Here is a 23180-nt window from a genome sequence, read left to right as displayed (position 1 = left end):
CGACTAGATCCACGGACATCGCCAGTGAAAATGAGCGTTAGAAGGGTGGTAGCAGGATGGTTCAATACTTTTCGTCTGGCCGCGAAACTCTCGCGTGACGCCATGGGGACGCTTCCTATAGCGTCCACAGTGAACGCACCACGGCGCTGGCGCAAGTGTATCGGAGCAGACGCCTGACAGACGCCACTGGCGTCCTAGGCATTCACCCACTTTCGCGCAATGATCCACTGCTACTAACGACGTCTTGTCGACACAACATGCAAATCGACGCCCTGTTCGACAATTTTAATGCGAACAATTTTGAAACTACAAGGCCGTGTTTCATTTCCAGGTTCTTAATTTGCAACAGCGGCCAAATTCACATTTCAAAAGGTACACATGGGTCAACTCTGTGATAAACCGGCCACAGAGCAATTTAATCTCGCAATTTTATCTACTTCCACCTAAAAGTCGTGCCTGCGTGTAGTGGCAGCATGATTCATGGTAGTGGGAATTCCTAATATTTGATGTGTGGCTGCCTGTCGGCGAAGTTACAACACTACATAGTTACAACACTACATAACTTACCTAAGTGTACTAATTGAAAGGCTCAACTTAGAAATTGAAATAATTGAACAATTTCCATAAGTAACAAAGAAATAAGCTAAGTAACTAATTAGTTAAACTCACCAATGCCGATCTAAATAACAACCAAGCTACAGATCTAACTTGCCTGATTAATTATGTAGACTAACGAAGCACTGAGTAGTAACGTACCTATAGATAAGTATTTGACAAAAATTATAATTACAAAAGAAGTAATCACTATAAGCTTACAGGAATGTTCCGCGGCGAGAAGGAAAAACTATGAGAACCCTTGTGAGGCCTTGAACTCTATGAGAAGGATTGAAAACTGCGATACGTTGAGTGAAGCTGGCACCAGACACGCCTTGTCGTGGTGCTTGCGACCAAAGTGTGATTGTCGGTCACATTCGCTGCAAAGGCTCTCTGAGGTCATGGAAGCCCAACGTGTTGCGGACTAACTGAAATGAGTACATCAGCGCATAGATGGTCATAAGGTTACGTACGACCGACATCAGGCCGTTCTCGATGGCCCGTCTGTTGTAGAAAGTCGTCACAGCGCTGAACAGGCTTGAGGCAAGAAGCAAGACAACCATGTCGACGCTGCGTAAGGGGTAGAAAGATACAATTACAACTCAAATCAGTACCAAGGAGTTCTGGCATAACGCGAGTGCAATCATGCGGTAGATTACCGTACGTACAGACTCGGACTGGGAGATGAGTTGAAGACGTCTCGCTTGATCCTCTTCTGGTCGGCGATCTGATGCTGCTAACGACGCGCTTCGGCTTTATTCTCTCTTCTGGTCCACGGTGTGTCGTTCCAAGATTGGTGATCTTCGGAGCTCCGCGTTTTGATTGGTTCTTTGGAGCTGCGTGGGATTTCCAGATTGGTTAATTTTTGCTTTGTTTTCTTTGTTTGCGCCACGAGTCCTCGTGCTTGCCGCTCTTCGACGTCGTCGTCTTCTGTAAAAAAAAAAAATCGCAGTTTCGCTCGAAAGGCGAAGCACTGATCGCCATAGCAAATTAGTGTATAGCTGTACGAAGTAAGGACAGTAGTTTTATCGGCTTTATACCCTTTTAAACATGTTTAAAAGTGACTAAATGAGGACGTAGGTAGAAACAGACACACACAGACAGGCTGTCTTTCTGTGTCTGTTTCTTTCTACGTTCTTGTTCAGTCGCGCTTACGCCATCGGTGCTGACACATTCTATCATTCAGTCAAACCAACTAGCACCCCAACGTATTTTAACTAAATAAACCAGCACGGTGTCACGCGCGCACTGGTAGACATGAACACATCTCGCTCGATGAGCGCGGAATCCGCTGTCGAAATTCCGGAGTGAGCAATCGCGGCAGCAGCAAGTGAATTGACCTTCATGCATCTTTCGCTTCAGCGTGAACGAAACGTCGAACGCACAGCGCATGCAGTGCTACCGGCACTACGCGCACTCTACAGATATCGCAGATCGCTTTGAAGACGAGGTCCGGGCTCTCGCGCACTTTGGCCGCGTTGCAGATCGCTTTCGTGGACATGAGCGCCGGCAAGCATTGTTACGGTGTCCGCCCAAGGCATCTACTATACTGCGTTTCATACATCAGGTGCAACGCTGTGGATGCTACAGACACTTTTTGCAGTGGTTGTGTTCGCACTGAGAAACAGTTCGGTGTGTTTGGCGGATTCTCCTGAATATGTTCTTTATGTAAGGTCAGTTCTGAATGGAAATAAGAATTTACCCTAAGAAGCCATCAAGCCATGCGTTCATTCGGCTGCTAACACGTTGTTTTATATAAATTTTCTTTTCGTTATTTTTATTTCCCTCCCGTCGCGGCAGCCTCACATGCAACGCCGCCAGCAAACGCCCAGCGAACCATACAAGGAACGCGCGGAGCGATATTATTTGGAGACAGCACTACTTGCGTAGCTTCCACAGCATTGCACCTGACGCATGAAACGGAGTTTATTTTTATAAAGCGTCCGCGATTCGCGTGGCCAACGCCGTGGTTGTCTCTACTGTACGGAGCGACGGGCGAAGAGGTTATCGGGGGACTTCATAGAGTTTCCAAATATATACCCTAGAGGGAAATGTGGCGCTAGTGTCTACGGGGGCTCTCATGAGCGTTGCCTCAACCTTCCGGGAAATGATGGGAAGTACAGGCTTCGGATTGACTTCGAGCGCTGTGTGTGTCCCTTTGTGTCTTCTCTTGTCCCGTCTTTGAATCGCGCTGCCATACTCCCCTCGAAGATGTTTTACCAACAAGCCCATATTGCAACCCTCGTGATCTTTAGACTATCGGCGATTGCTTGCGGCGCAGTAAACAAAGCTATGCTCAAACATAATCGCAGAAAATCTAATTTTATTTCTGCAACGTCATATATAATGTACAACACGTTACATAAAAATTGTATGACTTTGAGACTGAAGCACAGCTTACTATGGTTTATCAGCAGGGCACACCAGGTTATGCATTCTTGTTAGATTGTGTAGCCAATTTAACGCCAGAGAACAAATATTCATATTAGGTTTTCTTCAAATCTTTCAATTTTGAAATTATTCATTCATTCAATTTTAACAACAGCAATAATAACCGGGCATGTAGTTATATAAAAATACTCAAGTGTTTATGGAAATAAAAATGTTACGTTGTGAGAAAGTGTTGCCCGCTTGAGAGGAATGCTACAAGTGTCGTCTGCTACGACGCCTGCTCGCTGCAAACGCAAAGACTTTTCTCGCAGACGACAGGAACTTGCGAACTCTCTCGCTCTTTCGAAAGGCTGCGTCGGCTGTCACGATTGCTGAACGTCTTCAAGTAATTTTAAGTGCTAGCTTTAGCTCGGGCCCAACTCCGACGCGGCCTATTCCAAAACATGTAAAAACGGAAAAACGTTTTTTCTGAGATGTACTATTAGGTACTATTACTACTACTATTAGGTACTACACTACTACTATGTACTATTAGGTACAATTCACGGAATTGTATTATCAATTTTCGTTGCTGCGTTACCGAGTTGTAAACTTCATTGTTCCGTTTTCTGAAGATTTTCGATTTTTGCCAATTTTTAATAAAAAATTGACGGCCTGAAACAAAAATCCTAAACCAACAGACACTTGATTTTAAGTTTTCCTTTTAAATGCAACAAAACTTGTCAAATTTGGTGCAGTGGTTGCCGAGAAAGGCGAACTCTCCTTTTACATGTGCTTAGATAGGAGCACCCGAGCTAAAGCTTCCTCTTAAGCACATATGCTTCAGTGCTAGCTAAGACACTTGTGGCCTGTGCTACCTGCTATTTCTAGGATCGGCAAAGAAAAACAGCCTGGTTAGTCTCCAGGTAGTTGTTTCTGAAGATTGCGTTGAACTGGCGAACGTTGCTATCATTTAAATTACGTGAGGCTTTGAATTGCGATTTTTGCAAGACGCCGTTATATTGTGGCACACACTGCATCGTATTTTGCGCCCATGCTAGAGCAATGAATTTTTTTAGTCTTATAATATGAACGTGTAGGAACAATGGGAACCAACGGCCCAGATTTTGCCTAAACCCAGCCACATCAAGCCAGCAGGTAATGAAGCCAAGGAAAACATAGGGGAAGTTTGCCTTTAGTTGAACTGCAGAAATGATAAATTAAAGGCAAATGCAAGTGCAGAAATAAAAACATTTTGGTTTGGCATTCGCTGGTAGCAACCGATCACACATCCTTAGCTTTACTCATTTCTAATAATACAATCTGTGATGCGCAAAATGATAAATATGATCGCAATGTCAACATAAATGCTTATAGACATCGAAGGATGTAACTTATTTATGTGCATTGATATTACATTAGGGCTTATAGTGTAAGTTGATGGTATATAGGCACTCCATCAGTCCGTGTTCCGTTAAGTGTGAGCTCGAACAATGGACAGGAGCAAAAAAATACGATCTATCAAGACAAATTCACAATCGGGGCAAACTTACCTGCCGCTTCTTCGGCCTCTCCTTCTCTGGCGCGATGGTTGGCTGGAACTCCTTCGGCCCTGCGATTCGAAAGTCAGACGCGTGATTTAGAATGCAACAACTCTACATCACACTGTACAGATGCTTGACTGTCGCTCCCCTTTATTCGCCTTTCATCACATGCCATTCCCGGCTCCTGATGGTCACCATGCCAATCGCTTCACTATGGAAGGTCTCTGTGGCCTCTGTCAGCTAGGACACTGGGTCCATATTTTCCCCGACTTTTTTCGCCAATTCTACAAACCTCTCTGATCCGGACTGCCAATGCGTTAACAGTACCATCAAGCTTTTAGTCCCATCGCTTCTGGAAGGTGGGCCTTCCATAGAAACATGACTCCGAATATCTTGGCTAATAACTTGTGCGCAGTTTTCTCCAGACATTTAGAACAGCCAATGCGTCCATCATCTGGTTGTTTATGCTGTCCTTTGTGTTATGGAATTGATATCTTTCTTTTCATAATAGTAAACTCCGGGAACATTTGCAGAGAAATGAGAAATAAACCAGAAAAAGTTTACCAGTGCTCAGCTAATTGCCTTTACTTGTACATAATTCCTCATTCAAAGTTATACGCGACAACAATATTCAAAGAAAAAGAATAAAGCTTACATTTTCATAAAATACTTTGCTTATCGTTAAATGTTAATTTCACAGTTTTTACTCCGCATGATTCATGTATTTTAGATGTCCTGTTGCTTTTCACAGTACCTTTGCTGTCCGCATGGTTCTGTCAACTTGTATAACGTTTTGGAGGACAATCTGCTGCGGAGGCTGTTGTAGTGGGGTTGCGATGGTTGGAGTCTGGGGACCTCTCAAGTACCACGCAATCCATACACCAACGATCAATCCTGACACCGTCATAAGGATGGCCTGGTTCCACGTGGGTGCTGAAAAGAAGAATAATAAGTTATGAAAGAAGAGTGGGAGGAGGCGCTCTAGAGCTCCAACCTCGCTCTCGGCTACGGGCCGTCCAGAGGGCCTGGGCCGCGGCGGTCAGGCACGGCCCACCCGTCCCGACGTGCAAACGGCCCGCAGCGGATTTTACACATTGCATATTGAATTACATCTACACATTGAATTGCATCTTTTACACATACGCCTAGCACATCGCATACCGTGTTTTACTGATTATAACGCGCCCTCGACTGCGAGCACACCAGATCGTCACGGCCTGAGAACACAGTGACATTGATTGTTCTTTTGCCAGCCTTTGACGATGAGGGAGAGAAAGTAATATTGGCGGCGAGGAGTTACGGAGTCGTCATCTATCGGAAGCACCTCGTTGGCGTAGTATGAAGGATCACGCAGCGCGTTCCTCATAAGTTTTGCTGTCAGGGCTCACTGAAAACACCACGCAGATGCTCTTCCGGACATTTCTGCAAGTACTTTCGAAACGAGAAAAGTTTTTTACTGTCTAAATAATAATCTTGGGCAAACTGAAAGCATGGAATCGTTTACAGGCGCTATCTCTTTACCGAATACGTACAGTGAACGCCACTGCGCGCGGTCGCCGTGATAGTGTTTGTATAACTAAATGGAGCGTAATAGAATGAAGCCTCAATGCAGCGATCCCACAAGTTGGCAGCGACTGTTTCGCTTTCGCCGTGTGCGCGTTTTCGCACCGTGCCATGAGATTTAGGCCGCAGAATATGAGCATTTGACGGTATACGAGCAACCATTGTTGCGTGGGCGCTATCAGACCTGCTGAAAAATAATTTCATTGTAGAGACTTCGACGCCTACGGGGATGTGCCGTCGCGTAGATTCAATCTTTTTTCTTCTAAATTCTTGGACATTTCAATATATTTCTCGAGTTGCGTCGCACTGTATGTTTATTGGTGTTCTCAGCGTGTGATTTCCCGCTACTTCTTTTTTGTAATCCAGTGCATTACTTCATAACACAAACATGACCTTGTCATACTTATTTATAAAAAATGTGCTTCTTACACTCCCTTTCCACTCCAGTGAACTTGCCAGTATCTATAGCATCGACAAGTTCATCGACCAAACAGTCATGACATTAGTCGGGCAGCGAACTCGGGCGAGCGTCTCAGTGCGCGTTTTCCGAAGATCGCAGACCCGGCGCCGTAGCAGAAATCTTCCTCGCGTCTGTGCTTGCTGCATACCCGAGTTGTAGCCGATGACCGTTTGCCGGTTTTATGTTTCGCGAGCCAAGCTTCATGCAGCTTGTCCTGCGGCTACGTGTGAATAAGGCTCACAGCGGGCTCCGTTGTGTACGTCCGGCATTGCGCCACCGAGCAGTAGCCTACCATAATGCGCGCCTTCAAAGGCAGCCACTACCTATTGTAGTGCTTTCAAGCGTTGTAAAGGAGATGCTCAAAGCGGGAAAATCTGGCCACTAAATGACGACCACAGCGTACGAGGGAATTTCAACTCCGTTTTTCAGCTCGCTTCGGCGCTCCCAAAGCAGCCCGACGCGGCCGCTATGTACACGTGATCCCTCATAGCACAACACGCCAACGGTGGCGCCAGCTTTTCCAGTGGTGGAGCTCGAGGCCAATAGCAATTTGTTGCATGCAAGTTAAACCAGACTCGGCATTCATTCGCCGTCACTGACGAAGACATTTTCATCATTGTGAGGCGTCTATATTTAACTTTCATTGCTCCCTGTGACATATCAGGTACTGCAATTCTTGAACTTTTAGGGCACCACGTTATGCCAAGCAAGATGGCCTGATACGTACAATTCTCCCTAGGTTCATGTGATGCAGTCTTCTCTTTCCGTATGTACGTGCTTATGGCATCCGCGGCCCATGACCCAATCCATGCTTGTAGAGCTGGATTGTTCACCTGCATGAAAGATTAGCAAGAGTACATATTCTATACAGTCATACAAAGCCCTGTAACAACAGTACATTTCGAGGGCTCGAAATCTTAAGCAGTACTTTGATATCAACCACGTAAAACCCCAAGCGAAACATTTCAATAGAGGATAGACTACCTAATTATTAACACCAATGAAATATTCGTTCTGGAGGGATAACTCTTTCAGTCATGGCGTACGCGTTTGTAGACGCGACTTATTTTTGCCATTACTGTGCAGTGGTTGCAAGGAATGGACAAGGAACATTAAACTTTCGGTGAATTGGACGTCCTGCTTTCCTGAGTGCACCCGCTTCACTCCTGAGTGAAATGTATCGCGTCAGACGACCGCTTTGGTGAAGGCACAACCGTATTTAGCTAGATGTTTGGAGTGGGACGTTTCGATATTTATTTATTTATTTATTTACAATACCCCTAAAGGCCCTTGAAGGAGGGTATTACAAAGGGGGGGGGGGGGCTACAAAAAAAAAACAAGTGTACATTCAGGTACAGCATACATGGAAAGAAAAACATTTACAAGAGATTTTTTTTTCGGTTCAACAAGGCAGCGTAGTCATCATAATGAACCAAGAAACCAAAAAAGAAGAAGCAACGTACATTAAAACATCAGGAGCAAGCAACAACTTACAAAGCATAAAAAATATCAGGGAAACACACTTAATAAACATTTTTAACAGCTCGTCACAGAAGTGCAAATTGTTTCCTTAAATTTGGCTATGTCAGTTTCCATGGCTATGTATGAGGGTAAATCGTTCTAATCCATAATAGTGCGTGGTACGAAGGACTGAGCGAAAGTTGATGACCGACACAAAATGCGTTTCACTTTGTTCGGGTGATCGCGGCGAGGAAAGAATCGGTGGTGACTGAAAAAAATCATCGCAAGTGAGGAGTAGTGGAAAATTTTATGAAGTAGTGATAAGCGAGAATGTTTTCGACGAAGGCTCAAGGATTGCAAACCGGCACGATTCTTTAAAGATGTAACGCTGGTGAATGTTGAATAATCTGAAAAAAATCGAGCAGCACGGTTCTGCAGGGCTCCAAGGTTAGAGACTAGATATACCTGATGGGGATCCCAAATTGCCGCAGCATATTCATTTTCGGGCGAATGATTGTGATATATGCCTGTTTTAGTACGAGTGGTGGCGCTTGCTTGAGGGTTCGTTTAAGTATTCCAAGAGAACGGTTAGCAGCTGCCAGGGTTAAATTTATATGGTGATGCCACGTTAGGTCAGACTGGAAATGAAGGCCAAGATATTTGTAGGAAGTGGAAGACTCAATCGTGCTGTTATTAATGAAGTAAGTGTTTTCAATTCGAGACTTTCGACCATTAAATGTCATTAACTTGGTTTTAGAGATATAAAGCGACATTAGCCATTTGGAGCACCATAAGACAATTGCATCAAGGTCAGATTGCAAGCATTGGCGATCGATATCAGAGGAAATTGTGCGGTAAATTACGACATAATCGGCAAAGAGATGATCCCGGGACGTTACGCAAGAAGGAAGATCATTAATATATATTAAGAAAAGTACAGGGCCTAGCACGCTGCCCTGGGGGACACCAGAAGTAACGTGGGCAAAAGAAGAATTGTAGTTAGTGGAAGTAAACTGTAACCTGGAAGAAAGAAAACATTTAACCCATGCGAGGATGTTAGGGCGAATGTTTAGGCATGCAAGTTTGAGGAGTGCTGATATTGGTATCCGTGCTGATACTGGTATCCGTGCAAACCGTGCTGATACTGGTATATTATGTTGTGGCTTTCTAAGTATTTGGAAATTTGGGAGTTAATGATGTGTTCCATGACCTTGCATATGGTACTTGTTAGCGAAATAGGTCTGTAGTTGCATGGTGAAGATTGGTCGCCTGACTTGACGAAGGGTGCTACCTTGGCTATTCGCCAATCTAGTCATTGCGAAATATTTTCCGCCTTTTTGTAATGCTGGCACCCAATAATTAACCTGTGCACGTAATTCGAGTGGGTGATTCAATATTTTTAATGATGAAACGTAGCATGACCGACTGTACAATATGTGAATATTTAATTACTATGTAATTATGATGGGTCTACATAAAATGCATAGTCATTCTCATCCCACACTGACTTGGTTTCTATGGAGTCTTCAGCATCGGCATAAAAGCATCTAAATTTCACGCGCATTTATCGACAGTTGATCGTAATTAGTGACTGTAGGGGATCACAAGCGCACTGGCCCGTGAGCGTAGTGGAACAACGGTTCCGCAGGTGTACTCGTCCCGTAGGCGTACTTGTTTGAACAACGTAACGCGCACACCACACAGGTGAGCGCGTTAGCAACAGTTACGCCATGAAGAATACGGCTAAAAGAATATTTTTCGCATTTCTCGGAACCCGTTTAATTGTGTGAAATGTTCGGTATAGCTACACAGGAAATTATACTTATGCAGGACAAAAAAAAATTACGCTATGTTCAGAATTTATCCGGGGAGGAGGAGGGGGGGGGGGGGGAGCGCTTCTTACGAGTTGATGGTTCGGATAGTTGGTTTTCTATAACTGAACAGGTAACTTAGCGTACTAAAAACGTTAGGCACAAGAAAGGAGGCCAGAGGCAAGCGCTTGTCTGTTTCCTCCTCTCTTGTGCCTGGATTTTATTGCGCTGTTACTTGTTCAGCTACGACGCCGTGCGAACGGAGAAAACAGCAACGATGCCATAACACGTTTGCTCTTCGACCACATCGCGAGGGTGATAATGTGCTTGCTTTCTGTCTAACAAGAACATCCCACCAGTTCTGTCTTGCAACGTTGTCAAACATTTTTAGCATACAGAGTTTCATGCATGTCGAGAACATAAATCGAAAATACTTCACCAAAGGCACTATAATGCTTCGCATTGGATTTCCACACGTAAACACTTTTGTCTGTCGAACTTTTTTTTTCCACAACGACTAGATCCACGGACATCGCCAGTGAAAATGAGCGTTAGAAAGGTGGTAGCAGGATGGTTCAATACTTTTCGTCTGGCCGCGAAACTCTCGCGTGACGCTATGGGGACGCTTCCTATAGCGTCCACAGTGAACGCACCACGGCGCTGGCGCAAGTTTATCGGAGCAGACGCCTGACAGACGCCACTGGCGTCCTAGGCATTCACCCACTTTCGCGCAATGGTCCGCTGCTACTAACGACGTCTTGTCGACGCAACATACAAATCGACGCCCTGTTCGACAATTTTAATGCGAACAATTTTGAAACTACAACGCCGTGTTTCATTTCCAGGTTCTTCATTTGCAACAGCGGCCAAATTAACATTTCAAAAGGTACAAATGGGTCAACTCTGTGATAAACCGGCTACAGAGCAATTTAATCTCGCAATTTTATCTACTTCCACCTAAAAGTCGTGCCTGCGTGTAGTGGCAGCATGATTCATGGTAGTGAGAATTCCTAATATTTGATGTGTGACTGCCTGTCGGCGAAGTTGCAACACTACATAACTTACCTAAGTGTACTAATTGAAAGGCTCAACTTAGAAATTGAAATAATTGAACAATTTCCATAAGTAACAAAGAAATAAGCTAAGTTACTAATTAGTTAAACTCACCAATGCCGATCTAAATAACAACCAAGCTACAGATCTAACTTGCCTAATTAATTATGTAGACTAACGAAGCACTGAATAGTAACGTACCTATAGATAAATATTTGACTAAAAATTATAATTACAAAAGAAGTAATCACTATAAGCTTACAGGAATGTTCCGCGGCGAGAAGGAAAAACTATGAGAACCCTTGTGAGGCCTTGAACTCTATGAGAAGGATTGAAAACTGCGATACGTTGAGTAAAGCTGGCACCAGACACGCCTTGTCGTGGTGCTTGCGACCAAAGTGTGATTGTCGGTCACATTCGCTGCAAAGGCTCTCTGAGGTCATGGAAGCCCAACGTGTTGCGGACTAACTGAAATGTGTACATCAGCGCATAGATGGTCATAAGGTAACATACCCAGGACAACAAAGCATTCTCGATGCTCCTCCTGTTGCAGAAAGTCGTGACCGCGCTCAAAAGGCTTGACGCTAGTACCAGAGCAGCCATGCTGTCTCTGCGTAAGGGGTAGAAAGATACAATTACAACTCAAATCAGTACGAAGGAGTTCTGGCATAACGCGAGTGCAATCATGCGGTAGATTACCGTACGTACAGACTGGGACTGGGAGACAGACTACATACATACCTGTAGTAGGAAGACGGCTCGTTGCTGCTGATCTGATGCTGCTAACGACGCGCTTCGGCTTTATTCTCTCTTCTGGTCCACGGTGTGTCGTTCCAGGATTGGTGATCTTCGAAGCTCCGCGTTTTGATTGGTTCTTTGGAGCTGCGTGGGATTTCCTGATTGGTTAATTTTTGCTTTGTTTTCTTTGTTTGCGCCGCGAGTCCTCGTGCTTGCCGCTCTTCGACGTCGTCGTCTTTTGTAAAAAAAAAAAATCGCAGTTTCGCCCGATAGGCGAAGCACTGATCGCCATAGCAAATTAGTGTACAGCTGTACGAAGTAAGGACAGTAGTTTTAGTGGCTTTATACCCTTTTAAACATGTTTAAAAGTGACTAAATGAGGACGTAGGTAGAAACAGACAAACACAGATAGACAGGCTGTCTTTCTGTGTCTGTTTCTTTCTACGTTCTTGTTCAGTCGCGCTTACGCCATCGGTGCTGACGCATTCTATCGTTCAGTCAAACCCAATTAGCCCCCCAACGCGTTTTAACTGAATAAACCAGCACGGTGTCACGCGCGCACTGGTAGACATGAACACATCTCGCTCGATGAGCGCGGAACCCGCTGTCGAAATTCCGGAGTCAGCAATCGCGGCAGCAGCAAGTGAATTGACCTTCGTGCATCTTTCGCTTCAGCGTGAACGAAACGTCGAACGCACAGCGCATGCAGTGCTACCGGCACTACGCGCACTCTACAGATATCGCAGATCGCTTTGAAGACGAGGTCCGGGCTCTCGCGCACTTTTGCCGCGTTGCAGATCGCTTTCGTGGACATGAGCGCCGGCAAGCATTGTTACGGTGTCCGCCCAAGGCATCTACTATACTGCGTTTCATACATCAGGTGCAACGCTGTGGATGCTACAGACACTTTTTGCAGTGGCTGCGTTCGCATTGAAAAACAGTTCGGTGTGTTTGGCGGATCTTCGTGAAAATGTTCTTTACGTAAGGTCAGTTCTGAATGTAAACAAGAACTTACCCTAAGAAGCCATCAAGCGATGCGTTCATTCGGCTGCTAACACGTTGCTTTATACAAATTTTCATTTCGTTTTTTTATTTCCCTCCCGTCGCGGTAGCCTCACATGCAACGCCGCCAGCAAACGCCCAGCGAACCATACACGGAACGCGCGCAGCGATATTATTTGGAGACTGCACTACTTGCGTAGCTTCCACAGCATTGCACCTGATGCATGAAACGGAGTTCATTTTTATACAGCGTCCGCGATTCGCGTGGCCAACGCCGTGGTTGTCTCTACTGTACGGAGCGGCAGGTGAAGAGGCTATCGGGGGACTCCATAGAGTTTCTAAATAAATACCCTAGAGGGAAATGTGGCGCTAGTGTCTACGGGGGCTCTCATGAGCGTCGCCTCAACCTTCATGGGAATGATGGGAAGTACAGGCTTCGGATTGACTTCGATCTTTAGACTATCGGCGATTGCTTGCGGCGCAGTAAACAAAGCTATGCTCAAATATTATCGCAGAAAATCTAATTTTATTTCTGCAACGTCATATATAATGTACAACACGTTACATAAAAATTGTGTGACTTTGAGACTGAAGCACGGCTTACTGTGGTTTATCAGCAGGGCACACCAGGTTATGCATTCTTGTTATAACAGATTGTGTAGCCAATTTAACGCCAGAGAACAAATATTCATTTTAAGTTTTCTTCAAATCTTTCAATTTTCAAATTATTCATTCATTCAATTTTAACAACAGCAATAAGAACCGTGCATGTAGTTATATAAAGATACTCATCAAGTATTCACGGAAATAAAAATGTTACATTGTGAAAAAGTGTTGCGCGCTTGAGAGGAATGCTACAAGTGTCGTCCGCTACGACGCCTGCTCGCTGCAAACGCGACACTTTTCTCGCAGACGACAGGAACTTGCGAACTCTCTCGCTCTTCCGAAAGGCTGCGTCGGCTGTCACGATTGCTGAACGTCTTCAAGTAATTTTAAGAGGAAGCTTTAGCTCGGGCCCAACTCCGACGGGGCCTATTCCAATACATGTAAAAACGCGAAAACGTTTTTCTGAGATGTACTATTAGGTACTATTACTACTACTATTAGGTACTATACTACTACTATGTACTATTAGGTACAATTCACGGAATTGTATTATCAATTTTCGTTGCTGCGTTACGGAGTTGTAAACTTCATAGTTCCGTTTCTTGAAAATTTTCGATTTTTGCCAATTTTTAATAAAAAATTGACGGCCTGAAACAAAAATCCGAAACCAAGAGACACTTGATTTTAAGTTTTCCTTTTAAATGCCACAAAACTTGTCAAATTTGGTGCAGTGGTTGCCGAGAAAGGCGAACTCTCCTTTTACATGTGTTTAGATAGGAGCACCCGAGCTAAAGCTTCCTCTTAAGCACATCTGCTTCAGTGCTAGCTAAGACGCTTGTGGCCTGTGCTACCTGCTATCTCTAGGATCGGCAAAGAAAAACAGCCAGGTTAGTCTCCCGGTAGTTGTTTCTGAAGATTGCGTTGAACTGGCGAACGTTGCTATAATTAAAATTACGTGAGGCTTTAAATTGCGATTTTTGCAAGACGCCGTTATATTGTGACACACACTGCATCGTATTTTGCGCCCATGCTAGAGCAATGAATTTTTTTGAGTCTTATAATGTGAACGTGTAGGAACAATGGGAACCAACGGCCCAGATTTTGCCTAAACCCAGCCACATCAAGCCTGCAGGTAATGAAGCCAAGGAAAACATAGGGGAAGTTTGCCTTTAGTTGAACTGCAGAAATGATAAATTAAAGGCAAATGCAAGTGCAGAAAAAAAACATTTTGGTTTGGCATTCGCTGGTAGCAACCGATCACACATCCTTAGCTTTACTCATTTCTAATAATAGAATCTGTGATGCGCAATATGATAAATATGATTGCAATGTCAACATAAATGCTTATAGACGTCGAAGGATGTAACTTATTTATGTGCATTGATATTACATTACAGTTAATGGTATATAGGCACTCCATCAGTCCCTGTTCCGTTAAGTGTGAGCTCGAACAATGGACAGGAGCAAAAAAATAGGATCTATCAAGACAAATTCACAATCGGGGCAAACTTACCTGCCGCTTATTCGGCCTTTCTTTCTCTGGCGGGGTGGTTGGCTGGAACTCCTTCGGCCCTGCGATTCGAAAGTCAGACGCGTGATTTAGAATGCAACAACTCTACATCACACTGTACAGATGCTTGACTGTCGCTCCCCTTTATTCGCCTTTCATCACATGCCATTCCCGGCTCCTGATGGTCGCCATGGCAATCGCTTCACTATGGAAGGCCTCTGTGGCCTCTGTCAGCTAGGACACTGGGTCCATATTTTCCCCGACTTTTTTCGCCAATTCTACAAACCTCTCTGATCCACACTGCCAATGTGTTAACAGTACCATCAGGCTTTTAGTCCCATCGCTTCTGGAAGGTGGGCCTTCCATAGAAATGACTCCGAATATCTTGAACAGCCAATGCATCCATGATCTCGTTGTTTATGCTGTCCTTTGTGTTATGGAATTGATATCTTTCTTTTCATAATAGTAAACTCCGGGAACATTTGCAGTGAAATGAGAAATAAACCAGAAAAAGTTTACCAGTGCTCAGCTAATTGCCTTTATACATAATTCCTCGTTCAAAGTTATACGCGACAACAATATTCAAAGAATAAGAATAAAGCTTACATTTTTATAAAATACTTTGCTTATCATTAAATGTTAATTTCACAGTTTTTACTCCGCATGATACATGTATTTTAGACGTCCTGTTGCTTTTCACAGTACCCTTATTGCCCGCATCCTTCTGTCGACTTGCATGATGTTCTGCACGACAATCTGCTGCGGTTGAGGCTGGGATGGGGCCGAGTTTGTTGGGGTCTGGGGCCCTCTCAGGTACCAGCCAAGCCATACACCGACCATGAGAGCTGACAAGGCCAGGAGTATTGTTTGCGTCCATGTTGGGCCTGAAAAGTAGAATAATAAGTTATGGAAGAAGAGTGGGAGGAGGCGCTCTAGAGCTCCAACCTCGCCTCTCGGCTACGGGCTGTCCAGAGGGCCTGGGCCGCGGCGGTCAGGCAGGCCTACCCGTCCCGACGTGCAAACGGCCCGCAGCGGATTTTACACATTGCATATTGAATTACATCTACACATTGAATTGCATCTTTTACACATACGCCTAGCACATCGCATACCGTGTTTTACTGATTATAACGCGCCCTCGACTGCGAGCACACCAGATCGTCACGGCCTGAGAACACAGTGACATTGTTCTTTTGCCAGCCTTTTGACGATGAGGGAGAGAAAGTAATATTGGCGGCGAGGAGTTACGGAGTCGCCATCTATCGGAAGCACCTCGTTGGCGTAGTATGAAGGATCAAGCGGTGCGTTCCTCATAAGTTTTGCTGTCAGGGCTCACTGAAAACACCACGCAGATGCTCTTCCAGACATTTCTGTAAGTACTTTTGAAACGAGAGAAGTTTTTTACTGTCTAAATAATAATCTTGGGTCAAACTGAAAGCATGGAATAGTTTACAGGCGCTTTCTCTTTACCGAATACGTACAGTGAACGCCACTGCGCGCGGTCGCCGTGATAGTGTTTGTATAACTAAATGCAGCGTAATAGAATCAAGCCTCAATGCAGCGATCCCACAAGTTGGCAGCGACTGTTTCGCTTTCACCGTGTGCGCATTTTCGCACCGTGCCATGAGCTTTAGGCCGCAGAATATGAGCATTTGACGTTATACGAGCAACCATTGTTGCGTGGGCGCTATCAGACCTGCTGAAAAATAATTTCATTGTAGAGACTTCGATGCCTACGGGGATGTGCCATCGCGACGATTCAATTTTTTTTCTTCTAGATTCTTGGACGTTTCATTATTATTTCTCGAGTTGCGTCGCACTGTATGTTTATTGGTGTTCTCAGCGTGCGATTTCCCGCTGCTTCTTTTTTGTAATCCAGTGCATTACTTCATAACACAAACATGACCTTGTCATACTTATTTATAAAAAAATGTGCTTCTTACACTGCCTTTCCACTCCAGTGAACTTGCCAGTATCTATAGCATCGACAAGTTCATCGACCAAACCGTCATGACATTAGTCGGGCAGCGGACTCGGGCGAGCGTCTCAGTGCGCGTTTTCTGAAGATCGCAGACCCGGCGCCGTAGCAGAAATCTTCCTCGCGTCTGTGCTTGCTGCATACCCGAGCAGTAGCCTACCATAATGCGCGCCTTCAAAGGCAGCCACTACCTATTGTAGTGCTTTCAAACGTTGTAAAGGAGATACTCAAAGCGGGAAAATCTGGCCACTAAATCAGGACCGCAGCGTACGAGGCATTTAAACTCCGTTTTTCAGCTCGCTTCGGCGCTCCCAAAGCAGCCCGACGCGGCCGCTATGTACACGTGATCCCTCATAGCACAACACGCCAACGGTGGCGCCAGCTTTTCCAGTGGTGGAGCTCGAGGCCAATAGCAATTTGCTCTTGCCTAAAGAAATTGTTGCATGCAAGTTAAACCAGACTCGGCTTTCATTCGCCGTCACTGACGAAGACATTTTCATCATTGTGAGGCGTCTATATTTAACTTTCATTGCTCCCTGTGACATATCAGGTACTGCATTTCTTGAACATTTAGGGCACCACGTTATGCCAAGCAAAGTGGCCTGATACGTACCACTCTCCTTTTCAGCTAATGCCGCTTGTCCTTTTTGTACCAGTGCGCTAACCGCTTCTGTCGCCCATGCACCCATCCACCGCTGCATAGCTGGGTTCTTCACCTGCATGAAAGATTAGCAAGAGTACATATTCTATACAGTCATACAAAGCCCTGTAACAACAGTACATTTCGAGGGCTTGAAATCTTAAGCAGTACTTTGATATCAACCACGTAAAACCCCAAGCGAAACATTTCAATAGAGGATAGACTACCTAATTATTAACACCAATGAAATATTCGTTCTGGAGGCATAACTCCTTCAGTCATGGCGTACGCGTTTGTAGACGAGACTTATTTTTGCCATTACTGTGCAGTGGTTGCAAGGAATGGACAAGGAACATTAAACTTTCGGTAAATTGAACGTCCTGCTTTCCCGAGTGCACCTGCTTCACTCCCGAGTGAAATGTATTGCGTCAGATGACCACTTTGGTGAAGGCACAACCGTATTTAGCTAGATGTTTGGAGTGGGACGTTTCGATATTTATTTATTTATTTATTTACAATACCCCTAAAGGCCCTTGAAGGAGGGTATTACAAAGGGGGGGGGGGAGGCTACAAAAAAAATGTGTACATTAAGGTACAGCATACATGGAAAGAAAAACATTTACAAGAGATTTTTTTTTCCATTCAACAAGGCAGTGTAGTCATCATAATGAACCAAGAAACCAAAAAAGAAGAAGCAACGTACATTAAAATATCAGGAGCAAGCAACAACTCACAAAGCATAAAAAATAGCAGGGAAACACACTTAATAAGAAAACATTTTTAACAGCTCTTCACATAAGTGCAAATTGTTTCCTTAAATTTGGCTATGTCAGTTTCCATGGCTATGTATGAGGGCAAATCGTTCTAATCGATAATAGTGCGTGGTATGAAGGATTGAGCGAAAGTTGATGACCGACACAATATGCGTTTCACTTTGTTCGGGTGATCGCGGCGAGGAAAGATAATCGGCGGTGACAGAAAAAAATCATCACGAAGTGAGGAGTAGTGGAAAATTTTATGAAATAGTGATAAGCGAGAATGTTTTCGACGAAGGCTCAAGGATTGCAAACCGGCACGATTCTTTAAAGATGTAACGCTGGTGAATGTTGAATAATCTGAAAAAAATCGAGCAGCATGGTTCTGCAGGGCTTCAAGGTTAGAGACTAGATATACCTGATTGGGATCCCAAATTGCCGCAGCATATTAATTTTCGGGCGAATGATTGTGATATATGCCTGTTTTAGTACGAGTGGTGGCGCTTGCTTGAGGGTTCGTTTAAGTATTCCAAGAGTACGGTTAGCAGCTGCCAGGGTTAAATTTATATGGTGATGACACGTTAGGTCAGACTGGAAATGAAGGCCAAGATATTTGTAGGAAGTGGACGACTCAATCGGGCTGTTATTAATGAAGTAAGTTTTCAATTCGAGACTTTCGACCATTAAATGTCATTAATTTGGTTTTAGAGATATTAAGCGACATTAGCCATTTGGAGCACCATAAGGCAATTGCATCAAGGTCAGATTGCAAGCATTGGCGATCGATATCAGAGGAAATTGTGCGGTAAATTACGACATAATCGGCAAAGATATTTCTGGTGCCCTGGGTGACACCAGAAGTAACGTGGGAAAAAGAAGAATTGTAGTTAGTGGAAGTAAACTGGAGCCTGGAAGGAAGAAAACCTTTAACCCATGCGAGGATGTTAGGGCGAATGTTTAGGCATGCAAGTTTGAGGAGTAATCCGTGGTGCAGAACGCAATCAAAAGCTTTGGAGAAATCAAGGAAAACTGCATCTACTTGTAAACCAGTGTCAACGGATGAGTGTAAGTCATGAACAAACCCTGCAAGTTGTGTTTCACAAGAGTAGCCCATGTGGAAACCGTGCTGATACTGGTATATTATGTTGTGGCTTTCTAAGTATTTGGAAATTTGGGAGTTAATGACGTGTTCCATGACCTTGCATATGGTACTTGTTAGCGAAATAGGTCTGTAGTTGCATGGTGAAGATTGGTCGCCTGACTTGACGAAGGGTGCTACCTTGGCTATTTGCCAATCTAGTCATTGCGAAATATTTTCCGCCTTTTTGTATTGCTGGCACCCAATAATTAACCTGTGCACGTAATTCGAGTGGGTGATTCAATATTTTTAATGATGAAACGTAGCATGACCGACTGTACAATATGCGAATATTTAATTACTATGTAATTATGAAGGGTCTACATGAAATGCATAGTCATTCTCATCTCACACTGACTTGGTTTTTATGGAGTCTTCAGCATCGGCATAAAAGCATCTAAATTTCACGCATTTATCGACAGTTGATCGTAATTAGTGACTGAAGGGGATCACAAGCTCACTGGCCCATGAGCGTAGTGGAACAACGGTTCCGCAGGTGTACTCGTCCCGTAGGCGTAGTTGTTTGAACAACGTTACGCACACACCACACAGGTTAGCGCGTTAGCAACAGTTACGCCATGAAGAATACGGCTTAAAGAATATTTTTCGCAATTCTCGGAACCCGTTTAATTGTGTGAAATGTTCGGTAGAATATAGCTACACGGGAAATTACTTATGTAGGACAAAAAAAAAATTACGCTATGTTCAGAATTTACCCGGGGAGGAGAAGGGGGGGGGGAGCGCTTCCTACGAGTTGATGGTTCGGATAGTTGGTTTTCCAAAACTGAACAGGTAACTTAGCGTACTAAAAACGTTAGGCACAAGAAAGGAGGCCAAAGGCAAGCGCTTGTCTATTTCCTCCTCTCTTGTGCCTGGATTTTATTGCGCTGTTACTTGTTCAGCTACGATGCCGTGCGAACGGAGAAAACAGCAACGATGCGATACCACGTTTGCTCTTCGACCACATCGCGAGGGTGATAATGTGCTTGCTTTCTGTGTAACAAGTACATCCCACCAGTTCTGTCTTGTAACGTTGTCAAACATTTTTAGCATACAGAGTTTCATGCATGTCGAGAATATAAATCGGAAATACTTCACCAAAGGCACTATAATGCTTCGCATTGGATTTCCACACGTAAACACTTGTCTGTCGAACTTTTTTTTCCTCAACGACTAGATCCACGGACATCGCCAGTGAAAATGAGCGTTAGAAGGGTGGTAGCAGGATGGTTCAATACTTTTCGTCTGGCCGCGAAACTCACGTGACGCCATGGGGACGCTTCCTATAGCGTCCACAGTGAACGCACCACGGCGCTGGTGCAAGTGTATCGGAGCAGACGCCTGACAGACGCCACTGGCGTCCTAGGCATTCACCCACTTTCGCGCAATGGTCCACTGCTACTAACGACGTCTTGTCGACACAACATGCAAATCGACGCCCTGTTCGACAATTTTAATGCGAACAATTTTGAAACTACAAGGCCATGTTTCATTTCCAGGTTCTTAATTTGCAACAGCGGCCAAATTCACATTTCAAAAGGTACACATGGGTAAACTCTGTGATAAACCGGCCACAGAGCAATTTAATCTCGCAATTTTATCTACTTCCACCTAAAAGTCGTGCCTGCGTGTAGTGGCAGCATGATTCATGGTAGTGGGAATTCCTAATATTTGATGTGTGGCTGCCTGTCGGCGAAGTTACAACACTACATAGTTACAACACTACATAACTTACCTAAGTGTACTAATTGAAAGGCTCAACTTAGAAATTGAAATAATTGAACAATTTCCATAAGTAACAAAGAAATAAGCTAAGTAACTAATTAGTTAAACTCACCAATGCCGATCTAAATAACAACCAAGCTACAGATCTAACTTGCCTGATTAATTATGTAGACTAACGAAGCACTGAGTAGTAACGTACCTATAGATAAGTATTTGACTAAAAATTATAATTACAAAAGAAGTAATCACTATAAGCTTACAGGAAAGTTTCGCCGATAGAAGGAAAAACTATGAGAACCCTTGTGAGGCCTTGAACCCTATGAGAAGGCTTGAAAACTGCGATACGTTGAGTGAAGCTGGCACCAGACACGCCTTGTCGTGGTGCTTGCGACCAAAGTGTGATTGTCGGTCACATTCGCTGCAAAGGCTCTCTGAGGTCATGGAAGCCCAACGTGTTGCGGACTAACTGAAATGTGTACATCAGCGCATAGATGGTCATAAGGTTACGTACGACCGACATCAGGCCGTTCTCGATGGCCCGTCTGTTGTAGAAAGTCGTCACAGCGCTGAACAGGCTTGAGGCAAGAAGCAAGACAACCATGTCGACGCTGCGTAAGGGGTAGAAAGATACAATTACAACTCAAATCAGTACCAAGGAGTTCTGGCATAACGGGAGTGCAATCATGCGGTAGATTACCGTACGTACAGACTCGGACTGGGAGATGAGTTGAAGACGTCTCGCTTGTTCCTCTTTTGGTCGGCGATCTGATGCTGCTAACGACGCGCTTCGGCTTTATTCTCTCTTCTGGTCCACGGTGTGTCGTTCCAGGATTGGTGATCTTCGGAGCTCCGCGTTTTGATTGGTTCTTTGGAGCTGCGTGGGATTTCCAGATTGGTTAATTTTTGCTTTGTTTTCTTTGTTTGCGCCACGAGTCCTCGTGCTTGCCGCTCTTCGACGTCGTCGTCTTCTGTAAAAAAAAAAATCGCAGTTTCGCTCGAAAGGCGAAGCACTGATCGCCATAGCAAATTAGTGTATAGCTGTACGAAGTAAGGACAGTAGTTTTATCGGCTTTATACCCTTTTAAACATGTTTAAAAGTGACTAAATGAGGACGTAGGTAGAAACAGACACACACAGACAGGCTGTCTTTCTGTGTCTGTTTCTTTCTACGTTCTTGTTCAGTCGCGCTTACGCCATCGGTGCTGACACATTCTATCATTCAGTCAAACCAACTAGCACCCCAACGTATTTTAACTAAATAAACCAGCACGGTGTCACGCGCGCACTGGTAGACATGAACACATCTCGCTCGATGAGCGCGGAATCCGCTGTCGAAATTCCGGAGTGAGCAATCGCGGCAGCAGCAAGTGAATTGACCTTCATGCATCTTTCGCTTCAGCGTGAACGAAACGTCGGACGCACAGCGCATGCAGTGCTACCGGCACTGCGCGCAGTCTACAGATATCGCAGATCGCTTTGAAGACGAGGTCCGGGCTCTCGCGCACTTTTGCCGCGTTGCAGATCGCTTTCGTGGACATGAGCGCCGGCAAGCATTGTTACGGAGTACGCCCAAGGCATCTACTATACTGCGTTTCATACATCAGGTGCAACGCTGTGGATGCTACAGACACTTTTTGCAGTGGTTGCGTTCGCACTGAGAAACAGTTCGGTGTGTTTGGCGGATTCTCCTGAATATGTTCTTTATGTAAGGTCAGTTCTGAATGGAAATAAGAATTTACCCTAAGAAGCCATCAAGCCATGCGTTCATTCGGCTGCTAACACGTTGTTTTATATAAATTTTCTTTTCGTTATTTTTAGTTCCCTCCCGTCGCGGCAGCCTCACATGCAACGCCACCAGCAAACTCCCAGCGAACCATACACGGAACGCGCGCAGCGATATTATTTGGAGACTGCACTACTTGCGTAGCTTCCACAGCATTGCACCTGATGCATGAAACGGAGATTATTTTTATACAGCGTCCGCGATTCGCGTGGCCAACGCCGTGGTTGTCTCTACTGTACGGAGCGGCGGGCGAAGAGGCTATCGGGGGACTCCATAGAGTTTTTAAATAAATACCCTAGAGGGAAATGTGGCGCTAGTGTCTACGGGGGCTCTCATGAGCGTTGCCTCAACCTTCATGGGAATGATGGGAAGTACAGGCTTCGGATTGACTTCGATCTTTAGACTATCGGCGATTGCTTGCGGCGCAGTAAACAAAGCTATGCTCAAAT

General features: G+C 44.7%; 2 protein-coding genes across 3 annotated transcripts in view; both read right to left on the bottom strand.

The window, feature by feature from the left end:
• Positions 1–23180, bottom strand: part of LOC140213289 (uncharacterized) — a 63072-nt gene that overhangs the window by 17448 nt on the left and 22444 nt on the right. Inside the window, exons 3-5 of the mRNA XM_072284474.1 lie at positions 21460–21556; positions 7259–7364; positions 5263–5441 (exon numbers count right to left, since the gene is read on the bottom strand). Of these exons, the coding sequence (XP_072140575.1) occupies positions 5263–5441; positions 7259–7364; positions 21460–21549 (375 nt within the window). The 5' untranslated portion in view covers positions 21550–21556. The remainder of the gene's footprint in view (positions 1–5262; positions 5442–7258; positions 7365–21459; positions 21557–23180) is intronic.
• Positions 21656–23180, bottom strand: part of LOC140213288 (uncharacterized) — a 41757-nt gene continuing 40232 nt past the window's right edge. For both annotated transcript variants that reach the window (XM_072284473.1, XM_072284472.1), the window contains exon 6: positions 21656–21916. In XM_072284473.1, coding sequence (XP_072140574.1) covers positions 21742–21916 — 175 coding nt within the window. In that variant the 3' untranslated portion in view covers positions 21656–21741. The remainder of the gene's footprint in view (positions 21917–23180) is intronic.

This window comes from Dermacentor andersoni, chromosome 9 (assembly GCF_023375885.2).
Source record: "Dermacentor andersoni chromosome 9, qqDerAnde1_hic_scaffold, whole genome shotgun sequence".
Taxonomy (NCBI): domain Eukaryota; kingdom Metazoa; phylum Arthropoda; class Arachnida; order Ixodida; family Ixodidae; genus Dermacentor; species Dermacentor andersoni.
The sequence above is the reverse complement of the archived record's forward strand: the minus strand, read 5'-3'. Positions and strand labels throughout refer to the sequence as shown.